Raw genomic sequence first — 12189 nt, forward strand, 5'->3', positions numbered from 1 at the left:
AGTCCCTGAAGAGTAGATACTTACAGGAAATCTCTCAAGAAGCCATGTTCATTTAAGAAAGGGATCTCTAAAACTGAGGCCTTGTGCAGCATCCAGCACAAAGGATGCCCAATTTTATCACATCAATTTTTTTTTGAGTTTGACAAATTTATCGGTATTTTAGTAAAGACATACATCTCAGTTGTTTCTCTCTCCCAGCTTGACCTTAGGTTAATATTTCATTTGGGTCAAGAAAAGAATACCTAGGAGAGGTATGTTAACAAACAGGAAAATGGACAAAAATTGATAGTTTGCCTACATTAAAGTAAGTTAAATTCATGTATTTTGATATAATTAACTCATGTAAGAACTAAGAGTTCTATATACATTTCCATTGTTTTACTTGGGGCTCGTTCTAAACTCAAATGCTAGTGAACAAGTGTTAGGAATATACACGGGATGCTTCTCTGGAGTTATTACCAACTACAAGAGCTCAGTGAGCAGTTACCACCAATAAAACAGTCTGAAGCTGCCTCCAAATATAATATTGTAGGAGTTTTCAAGGAAATTTTTATACTGTATGCTTCTTTTGTCTGTGACTATGCTTTTAAAGATGTGTTTAACTGTCACATTAAAAAAGATGCCGGGCGGGGTGGCTTACGCCTGTAAGTCCAGCACTTTGGGAGGCCGAGGCGGGTGGATCACAAGGTCAGGAGTTCAAGATCAGCCTGGCCAAGAGGGTGAAACCCTGTCTCCACTAAAAATACAAAAAATTAGCCGGGTGTTGTCGTGGGTGCCTGTAATCCCAGTTACTTGGGAGGATGAGGCAGAGAATTGCTTGAACCCGGGAGGTGGAGGATGCAGTGAGCTGAGATTACACCACTGCACTCCAACCTGGGTGACAGAGTGAAACTCCATCTCAAAAAAAAAAAAAAAAAAAAAAAAAGCTCATATACAATGCAAAAATACAAAAACAAACACCCTACAATACACAAATCTCACAAAGTATATGTGGTGAGATTCCAAAAAAATGTTTGAAGATGCATTTTCTTTCCTTCTACTCCAGTATCTAAAATGTGCTTTTTGAGAGGCCATTGGTCAACATGTATACATTTAAAATCAACCATGTAATTTTACTAGTAAGAAAGCTGGGGCTGGCACAGTGGCTCAGACCCGTAATCCCAGCACTTTGGGAGGCCAAGGTGGGTGGATCACGAGGTCAAGAGTTTGAGACCAGCCTGGCCAACGTGGTGAAACCCCATCTCTACTAAGAATACAAAAATTAGCTGGGCGTGGTGGTGCGTGCCTGTAATCCCAGCTACTCAGGAGGCTGAGGCAGGAGAATCGCTTGAACCTGGGAGGCATAGGCTGCAGTGGGCCGAGACTGCTCCAATGCACTCCAGCCTGGGCAACAGAGTAAGACTCCGTCTGGGTGGGGGCGGGGTGGGGGGAAGCCAGTAGTTAAGTTCAATTTAAATTGGATTCACAAGTTAGTAATTTAAATCCTCAGACAAAGTTACAGAAAGTGTATCTTCTTGTTTTCCATCTTCATACAATGTTAAATTTTTTTTTTGGTGTTTATACTTTTTAAAAAATAAAAATAGTCAAATGCTTAATATGTACATTTAATTTTTTGGTGGTGGTTTGTATTTTAAAAGAAACAGCTTCCTTATGATTTGCCTCAAGTTCTGGTGGAAATGCTTAAAGCAACTAGCTAATAAACAAGAGAAGCACATTCGAAATACTGATTTACTTTGGTAGCAAATGGTTTTTCTTTGAAGACTAATGAAGATACACAAGACCCATTAAGGTGAAGTGGGCTATTTCAAATATTCAACAGTTTACATTAAAAAAAATCCTTTTTTTTTTTAATTTGTTTTTTTTTTTTGAGACGAAGTCTCGCTCTGTCGCCCAGGCTGGAGTGCAGTGACGCAATCTCGGCTCACCACAAACTCTGCCTCCCGGGTTCACGCCATTCTCCTGCCTCAGCCTCCCGAGTAGCTGGGACTACAGGTGCCCACCACAACGCCCAGCTAATTTTTTGTATTTTTAGTAGAGATGGGTTTTCACCATGTTAACCAGGATGGTCTTGATCTCCTGACCTCATGATCCACCCTCAACCTCCCAAAGTGCTGGGATTACAGGCGTGAGCCACTGCGTCCGGCCAAAAAAAACTCTTTTAAGAGCTAAGCATCTGTATCCACTGATAGCAATGCAATACCTACTTTACAATGATTGAAACAAAACAAATGCCTATAAGGAAAAAAGCTGCATTTTAATTTTGTCTAAATTTACTTTTAGTCAATAGTTCAGTAACGTTTTCCTCCCAATACTCCCTGTCTCTATAAGGCTGTTCCTGGGAGCCAGACAAGTTTAGGTAATAAGGGAGTTAAGACAGTAACTGCTTACAGCTTTAAACAGACAATAACTATTTGCTTCCCTCTTTTTTTTTTTTTTTTTTTTTTTTTGAGACAGAGTTTCGCTCTTGTTGCCCAGGCTGGAGTGCAATGGCGTGATCTTGGCTCACCGCAACCTCTGCCTCCTGGGTTCAAGTGATTCTCCTACCTCAGCCTCCTGAGTAGCTAGGATTATAGGCATGCACCACCACGCCTGGCTAATTTTGTATTTTTAGTAGAGACGGGGTTTCTTCATGTTGGTCAGGTTGGTCTTGAACTCCCAACCTCAGGTGATCCGCCTGCCTTCGCCTCCCGAAGTGCTGGGATTACAGGTGTAAGCCACCATGCCTGGCTTTGCTTCCCTCGTAATGTGTTAATAGTTGTCTCTAAAAAAATATGCAATTCTTAAAAAGGTACCATTTCTGATTTATTATCTGTAACCTTTGGAAACTAATCACATGAAACTACAAAATTAGCAAATGTCTTGAAATCTGTATGTAAAACATAAATTACCTCTAATTTTGAACCCTAATTTATTAGTGTGCAACTCAATATTTAAAAAAAAATGAAAGACAAAAAAAAAAGTGGCTCCAAAAATAGTCTTATACCATTCTTTAAAAAAGGAAACTGTTCCTTTTAACTTTACACCTACCCCACACCCCAATTTCAAAACATCGTTTAATTGTCTTGGTCATTGACATTTCCAACATAAGATTTTATATTTCGCTCCCATAGCTTCTGGCTATCAAAAAACCCATGCTTTCTTTTATTGAAGGAGTTTGGTCCAGCTGATGTTGGTGTATCCCTTCCAATATTCTTCATCTTCATCTTTGCTTCTGGAGACATTTCCTCGGGTTCACTATCTTCATTAAAAGCTGCTGCTCCTGAAAGAGTGTTTGGAGCAAGAGTTGGAACAGTTTCTTTTGGCTTATTTGATCCAAGTTTGATGGATATTGTTGATGCTTTCTTTGTCATCCACCTAAGGCAAATCCAAACTTGGAGATCACTGTAGGTTTTGTTGGGAGGTCTGCAGCTTCTTCTTCAGCTGACCGTTTCTCAACGCCGCGACTGGAACTTTCCCCTCCATTACTGAAGAAACAGTTTTAGTTTTCACAAGTTTTTCTGCCTCTTCTTCAGGTCCTCTGGCGGCTCCAGCTCGCTGAGACTTTTCAGCCTTCTTCTCTCCCATCCACCATTTTCCCCTGCCGCCCACTTATCAAATTTTGATTTCACCTAATCAAATGCTAAAGCAATCTACTCAGAACTAACTTCCATCAAGCGGATCTCAAAGTAAAAAGACCTTCAGGTCTACTTAATTTTTTAATTTTAATTTTATTTTTTAGATGGGAGTCTTGTTCTGTTGCCCAGGCTAGAGTGCAGTGGTGCGATCTCAGCTCACCGCAACCTCAGCCTCCAGGGTTTAAGCAATTCTGCCTCAGCCTCCCGAGTAGCTGAGACTACAGGCATCTGCCACCACACCCGGCTAATTTTTGTATATTTAGTAGAGATGAGTTTCCTCATGTTGGTCAGGCTGGTCTCAAACTCCTGACCTCAAGTTATCCGCCCGCCTTGGCCTTCTAAAGTGCTGGGATTACAAGCATGAGACATCGCATCTGGCCCAGGTCTAATTTAAAATCAAAGAAATCTGGCCGGGCGCGGTGGCTAATGCCTGTAATCCTAACACTTTGGGAGGCCAAAGTGGGCCGATCACCTGAGATCAGAAGTTTGAGACCAGCCTGGCCAACATGGCGAAACCCTGTCTCTACTAAAAATACAAAAAGTAGCCGGGAGTGATGGCGCATGCCTATAGTCCTAGCCACTTGGGATTCTGAGGCACGAGAATTGCCTGAACCTGGGAGGTGGAGGTTATAGTGAGCCGAGATCACGCCACTATACTCCAGCCTGGGTGACTCAGTGAGACTCATGTCTTCAAAAAAAAAAAGAAAGGAAAAAGAAATCTTAATCTTAAAATATATCTTAAAATAAAGAGCTGTATTGCTACTTTATAAAATGATTCCAGTGAGCACATAATATAGGAAAGGTTCCCATGGGAGTGAAAGATCAGAGCCATTACAAATTGCTATCAAAACAGAATCAAGGCCATGCACGGTGGCTCATGCTTGTAATCCCAGCACTTTGGGAGGCCAAGGCGGGCGGATCACTTGAGGCCGGGAGTTCAAGACTAGCCTGGCCAGTGTGGTGAAACCCCGTCTCCACTAAAAATAAAAAAATTAGCCCGGCATGGTGGCATATGCCTGTAATCCCAGCTACTCAGGAGGGTGAGGCACAAGAATCGCTTGAACCTGGGAGGTGGAGGTTGCAGTGAGCCAAGAGAGTGCCACTGCACTCCAGCCTGGGCAACAGAGTGACACTCTGTCTCCAAAACAAAACAAAAAAAACGGAATCAAGAGGCCAGGCACGGTCGCTCACGCTTGTAATCCCAGCACTTTGGGAGGCCATGGTGGGAAGAATGCTTGAGCTGAGGAGTTCAAGAACAGTCTGGGTAACAGGGAGACTTTTCTTTTTTTTTTTGAGACAGGGTCTCACTGTTGCCCAGGCTAGAGTGCAATGGCAAGATGATGGCTCACTATAGCCTGGACCTCCCCCGACTCAGGTGATCTTCCTGCTTCAGGGTCCCGAGTAGCTGGGACCAAAGGTGCTCAGCATCACACCTGGCTAATTTTTGTATTTTTTGTAGAGACAGGGTTTCGTCATGTTGCCCAGCCTGGTCTCGAATTCCTATGCTCAAGCAATCCATCACCTCGGCCTCCCAACTCCTGTGATCAAGCGATCCGTCACCTCAGCCTCCCAAAGAGCTGGGATTATAGGCATGAACCACCGCGCCCGGCCAGGGTGATCTTGTCTCTAAATCAAATTTAAAAGATTAGCCAGGCATGGTGGTACACGCTTGTAGTACCAGATACCCAGGAGGCTGAGGCTAGCAGATGCTTGAACCGGAGAGACACAGGCTGCAGTGAGCCAAGGTAACACCACTGCGCTCCAGCCTAGGTGACACAGCGAGACCCTGCCTCAAAAATTAAAGGCAGAAACAAGAATTAGGAAGACAATTAAGGGTTAATATTGAAAACAAAAACATTTATTTTCAGCTCCAGGATTCGTTGATCTAGAATTGATAAACACTCAATTTCAACAATGCAGTATCTTTTTTCTTTTTTTTTACGTTTTTTGAAATTTTAGAAAATGAGAAATTCAATAAAATTCTCTATTTTAAAGTATACAGTTCATTGGCTTGTAGTATATTCACAAGGTTGTGCAACTGTCATCACTATCTAATTCTAGAACACTTCCATCACTTTCAGAAGAAAGCCTGTATCCTATTAGCAGGCACTCCCCATTCGTCTCTTCCTGCAGCCCTGACAATCACCAGTCTACTTTCTGTGTCTATCGTCTGGCCTATTCTGGGTATTTCACAGATACCTTAGCATTCAATTTTACACCAATCTGATATATTTTAATTAAATATAGGAACAATTCACACTTACATCTTCAGATTTGAGCACTTCAGCTCTTTCCACATACACTAGCTGGCAAACGTCATCTTCTATTGAGTTGAACTGGCGGCCATTGCATGCCATATAAAAACTATCCGCATCAGCCTATGTAAACCAACGGAGAAAAGGAAAAAAATTAAGATAGATACTCTGAAAATCTGCTTTACATTCAATATGCATGGCTTTATTCATTCTCATCAGCTTTTAAAATTTATACTTAGGAGAGAAAGCAACCACCAAAAGTCACATCTACTGAAGCTGATTGGTAGGCTAATCGCACTCTGTAAGTCAATATTCCACATTTACAGTATTTCCTGGGCTACAAGAGTTTTTACTTGAACTGGCAGAAGGTACTAAAGTGCAACAAGCTGAAAGCTGGTACAATTTTAATATTCAACCAGCAACAGTCAACACTTCCCTTACCAGCAGTTTTTTTTCCCTCTAGTCATCACTTGTGCAGCTGAAAGTAAACACTCATTTCTGCAAAGCCTGGCACCAAATAATAACTGACGCTTGTTATGAAAGAACTCTTTAAGGAAATGTCAGCATTGGGCTGGGTGTGATGGCTCACGCCTGTAATCCCAGCGCTTTGGGAGGTCGAGGCGGGTGGATCACCTAAGGTGAGGAGTTTGAGACCAGCCTGATCAACATGGAGAAACCCCGTCTCTACTAAAAATACAAAATTAGCCGGGCATGGTGGCCCATGCCTATAATCCCAGCTACTCAGGAGGCTGAGGCAGGAGAATCGCTTGAACCCAGGATGCAGAGGTTGCGATGAGCTGAGATCGGGCCATTGCACTCCAGCCTGGGCAACAAGAGCGAAACTTCATCTCAAGAAGAAAAAAAAGAAAAAAGAAAATGTCAGCACTTATGTCAGAAAAAAATAAAAGACCAGGGGAACTGGTATGAAATGAAAAACCAACTACTCTTTAATAAACCAAATAATAATAATGATAATAATACATGAGAGTTAGATCCCATCTAATGGATCCCATCAGGAGGTCTTAAACCTCCACCTACTGTCCAATACCAAAAGCAAAGCTCTTGGTCAAGGTCAAGGGGCCCAAGATGAACCAGCCTTTAAAATACTAACAGTCTCATTCCCTAGCGTTAGAAAATGGGTGAAATGTGGAAAAACAGTCCCCTTGAGGTAAAGCTGCAAAGGCACATGTGCGTCTATGAAATGGACACAGGTAAACAGAACCTTCTAGTCTAGCCTTAGTAGAAGCAACGGAGATGATTCCAGTTTTTAAACTCAGCCAATTTTTTGAGGCAAGTAGGGAGGCCAAGGCTTGTCTGGATTTTATTCCCATATGGGCATTAGCCCAAACAGAGGAAGTTATGTGCTTTGGCCCTACCAACATTGACAGGCTGCTTCTGGGAATTCTGCAAAAGGAAATGCAGCATCGTCAACCTTAAGGAAGAGATTCAGGGCTGCACCAGGCAAAAATAGTCCTGCCTGTCCACCCTCACAAGGTTCTGAATCTCACAGACACTGTAAGCTTCTTGGCAGCTTTTAATTCCTCTCTAATGAGGTAATTGTGAATTCTTGATTACTTATGCTTCCCCCCCACCTTTTTTTTTTGAGATGGTGTCTCGTTCTGTCACCCAGGCTGGAGAGCAATGGCACGACGTCGGCTCACTGCAACCTCTGCCTCCCAGGTTCAAGCAATTCTCCTGTCTCAGCCTCCTGTGTAGCTGGGATTATAGGCATACGCCACCACACCCAGCTAATTTTTTGTATTTTAGTAGAGACAGGGTTTCACCAAGTTGCCCAGGCTAGTCTCGAACTCCTGAGCTCTGGCAATCCACCCACCTCGGTCTCCCAAAGTGTTAGGATTACAGGCATGAGCCACCGCGCCCGGCTACTTATGCTTTCTTAACATGACCAAGTGAGCTAAGCAGCTGAGGAAGGATGATCAATTCTGAATATACTTTTATTTTGGAGGGGCAGAGTGGCAACAGGTCGGGGTGGAGAGGCTTTACTTAAGAAAATAATCTGTGTATTGAGCATAGTGCATTATAATTTGAAAATGTTTAAAGCCAGCTGTTGGACAAGAAGCCTCTTTAATACTAAGAAGTTACAACCTAATATGGCTTCCCCCATTCTTCAGGAGCAACGGTTTCTTGAAATGCTTTTGGCTGAGTAAGCAGCAAAGTCAGCACATGGATTCACCAGGAGAAAACGGACTGCCTGAAAGTCAGGGCCTTCTCTCATCTCTTCAGAGCCTCAGGCACCACCAGGGGCTGGCAGAGCCCTCTTGGGGTCTAGAGCTCTGCAAATGCTCACTAAATGACCAGGCCTCCTCAGAGGAAAGGACAAGGCATGTGACCAAAACCATTCAATGAATTATTCCTTTCTGCTACCTGAGCCCAGGAGTTTGAGACCAGCCTGGGCAACATGGCGAAACCCCATCTGTACAAAAAATACAAAAATTAGCCAGGCATGGGGGTGGAAGCCTGTAGTCCCAGCTATTTGAGAGGCTGAGGTGGGAGGATAGCTTGAGCCCAGGAGGTGAAAGTTGCAGCGAGCCGAGATCGTGCCACTGCAGTCCAGCCTGTGCAGCAGAATGAGACCTTGTTTCCAAAAATATAAAATAAAATAAAAAAGGAGAAGAGGCATGCAGGTGAGTTGTCATGGTGGCCTAAACTAGGATGATTGTGGCAGAAATGAAAAAAGTAAAAAAAAAAAAAGTACTTTTTTGTAACGACAACATCACTAAATAGCTGAGATTTCCCAATTAACATATTGAGCTCTTCTTTAAAATCTTGGTATTAGAAATGCACCTTCGCCTGTTCACATATTTTCTGAGCATCTAGTATGTGCCAGGCCCTGTGCTATGTACTAGGTAGAGAGTAGGGAACAAAATACACATGGTTCCTACTTCAACTCACCATCTAAATGCACTAAACAAAAGCCTGAAGCTAACTGCAAAGAACATTGCAGAAACAGCTTTTACTGAAAATGTTTGCATTGTATGGACCCGAAACTTTAAATAAACCTGGCTTTTGTTTCCTTCTAGTACTTTGGTTTTATGGTTCTCTTCTGAGGATTAATTCAGAAAAAGACAAATCCATATGATCAAGGTCCTTCACTGTCACAGGAATCAACTACAGTGTTGAGAACATACCTCTGCTTCTCCAAGGAGGCGTCTGCTAAGGCTATGGTAACTAAGCATGCAGGTGAAAAAAAGCCAACATACTCTATTAAGTGGCCATCTGTCCTTTTCTGCCCCCAAGAACAACAAAATTGAACTTCCTTCTGCTTTGCCTATGTCCTGAAGAACTGTAAATTCTCTACCCAAAGACCAAGTTTCTAAGGGTCACACTACAAATTTGTAAGCACAACCCCCCCCTTTTTTTTGATCTTTTAAAACAAATTTTTAAGAGACAGGATCTTGCCATGTTGCCCAGGATGGTCTTGAACCCCTGGCCTTAAGCAATACTCCTGTCTTGGCCTCCCAAGGTGTTGGGATTACAGACATGAGCCACCACACCTGGCCTCACAACTCTTTCAGCTAAAGCTAAGGCCAACAGAAATTCAAAAATTACCAAAGATAAAGAGAAGGCTTGTAAGTCCTTATTTAAAAATCTGTGGTGAGGAAAAGAATAAAAACGTAGTTAGGTGCCCAGGCTATGGAGTCAGGCTGCCTAGGTTTGAACCCTAACTCTGACACCTACTAGCTGTTTAGCTGCGGGCAAGTGACATATCTGTGCCTGTTTCCTCAACTGTAAAATACATGGCATCTTTTTTTTTTTTGAGACACAATCTCGCTCTGTTGCCCAGGCTGGAGTGCCGTGGAGTGATCTTGGCTCACTGCAACCTCCGCATCCCAGGTTCAAGTGATTCTCCTCATCAGCCTCCCAAGAGGCTGGGATGACAAGCGTGCGCCACCAATCCAGATAAGTTTTGTATTTTTAGTAGACATGGGCTTTTGCCATGTTGGCCAGGCTGGTCTCAAACCACTGCCCTCAAGTGTTCCGCCCACCTCGGTCTCCCAAAGTGCTGGGATTAAAGGCGTGAGCCACTGCACCTGGCCAACATGGCATCGTTGAGAGGATTCAAGGAGACAATGCATGGAAAGCACTTGGCACAGGGTCCAGTCTCTAGTAAGTGCTTCAGAGTTGATAGCTACTGAGCCTATTATTCTCACTACAGCCGATATTAGTTTAACTTCCAGTCTTACAACAAGAGGGTATTATTAGGTCTTAGAAAATCCCTGATAGGATGATAGGGATCAGCCCCTAAGATCCAGAGTTAGCAATAAATAATACAACTCATGATACCAAGATAAAGGGTTCTAGCCCCATGGGGAAGAACATGCAGCAACCTGTTTCACAGTCTCAGAAAAACATGTCAACTTGAGCAACCTTCACTTGATCAAAAGACACAAGGGGAAGGATAGTGCAGATGCACAAGGAAAATTCATTCACACTAAATATCCACAGTATTACCTGCACATTATGAAGGGCAATACTTGTTATAGGGAACGGTGTTGGTTTATTAAACAGGTGACTGTGGTGGATTTATAAGACTTCAGACTATTTTAAAAGCCTAAATGTTCTTAAACATTTTTTCCCAGTCTATTTCTGGGTCTTTTCCTTTGTTACTTGCTTATTGTCCTAGTTGTTAAGTAGAAACTATAACAATACTGCTGTCATAGAATGTCTCACAAACAACCGCCTCCCTTCCCCACACCTTCATCACACTCCTACTAGAAGAGAAACGCGTCCCTGGAATTAAAAGTGAGGGTGCCACACTCTTGCTTGTCATTTATGTCTAGCTATGTAACCCTGGGCAAACCACTTATCTCCCTCTGCAGTCACCCTCCTCATCTGTAAAACAAAGATAACAACACAGTTTCCGCAAGGGATTGTAGTGAGGATTAAATGAGACAAAGTGTATTGAACACTTAGCACAGTGAGTGATACAGAAGCCATCAATAAATGTTGGATATTATCATCGTTATCCTTATTATTACATGTGCTCCCAGACTGAAATGGCTTAAGGCACGATTTCCTCATGGTTTGCAAAGCTCCTTGGCACCTTTGGAAGGCTTTCTGACGGACAGTGAAAGGAGCTATTCAAGTGTTTTTCTGTTCTTAATGTCAACTTGTAAACTTTAAATCCAAAGGATAATTGAAACATTTTAAATGTCTCCCTAAATGATGGGGTACTTTGTAAATATAAAACATAATAACTGTGTATTCTCTTGCAGACAGAACTCCACACTAAAGCTTCACTCTGGGGCTCACAGAACAGGTACACTCTTCCACCATTAAAAAGAGAATGAGTCCAGGCGCAGTGGCTCACGCCTGTAATCCCAGCACTTTGGGAGGCCAGGGCGGGCAGATCATCTGAGGTCCAGAGTTTGAGACCAGCCTGACCAACATGGAGAAACTCCGCCTCTACTGAAAATACAAATTAGCCAGGCATGGTGGTGCATGCCTATAATCCCAGCTACTCCGGAGGCTGAGGCAGAATGGCTTGAACCCGGGAGGCAGAGGTTGCTGTGAGCTGAGATCACGCCATTGCACTCCAGCCTGGGCAACAAGAGTGAAACTCCGTCTCAAAAAAAAAAAAAAAGAATGAAAGAAGTGGGGGTAATGGAAAAATAATAAGATGGTGTTAACTTCAAAAAGTTTGTGAACCACTGCTTTTCTGGAATAGTTACCGCTTGTTTAAAAAAACAAACAGGCTGAGCATGATGGCTCACGCCTGTAATCCCAGCACTTTGGGAGGCTGAGGCGGGTGGATCACAATGTCAGGAGTTCGAGACCAGCCTGGCCAACATAGTGAAACTCCGTCTGCACTAAAACTACAAAAATTAGCCAGGGATGGTGGTGCATGCCTGTAGTCCCAGCTACTCAGGAGGCTGAGGCAGGAAAATCGCCTGAACCCAGGAGGCAGAGGTTGCAGTGAGCCAATACCACACCACTGCACTCCAGCCCGGGCGACAGAGCGAGAATTCATCTCAAAAAGAAACAAACAAAAAAAAAATCACTAGATCTTTTTTTTTTTTTTGAGACGAAGTCTCACTCTTGTCACCCAGGCTGGAGTGTAGTGGTGTGATGTCAGCTTTCTGCAACCTCTGCCTCCTTACAAAACCCTGAACTTCATACCCAATCTGATCTATAAAAAATCATGGGCATGAGGCCAGGTGCAGTGGCTCAGAGCATCTGTAATCCCAGCACTTTGGGAGGCCAAGGCAGGAGGACTGCTTGAGGCCAAGAGTAGTCTGGAAAACACAGCAAGATCTCATCTCTACCGAAAAAAAAAAAGTGTATATGTTATAATGGTA

The 12189-nt window shown here is 43.1% G+C and overlaps 1 protein-coding gene and 1 pseudogene across 2 annotated transcripts in view; both read right to left on the bottom strand.

The window, feature by feature from the left end:
* The window catches only part of BRAP (BRCA1 associated protein), a 43613-nt gene that overhangs the window by 24280 nt on the left and 7144 nt on the right, over positions 1–12189 (bottom strand). For both annotated transcript variants that reach the window (XM_024257268.3, XM_054528279.2), the window contains exon 5: positions 5879–5992. In XM_024257268.3, coding sequence (XP_024113036.1) covers positions 5879–5992 — 114 coding nt within the window. The remainder of the gene's footprint in view (positions 1–5878; positions 5993–12189) is intronic.
* On the bottom strand, positions 933–5872 carry LOC129049348 (PEST proteolytic signal-containing nuclear protein-like; annotated as a pseudogene).

Source organism: Pongo abelii, chromosome 10 (genome assembly GCF_028885655.2).
Source record: "Pongo abelii isolate AG06213 chromosome 10, NHGRI_mPonAbe1-v2.0_pri, whole genome shotgun sequence".
Lineage (NCBI taxonomy): Eukaryota > Metazoa > Chordata > Mammalia > Primates > Hominidae > Pongo > Pongo abelii.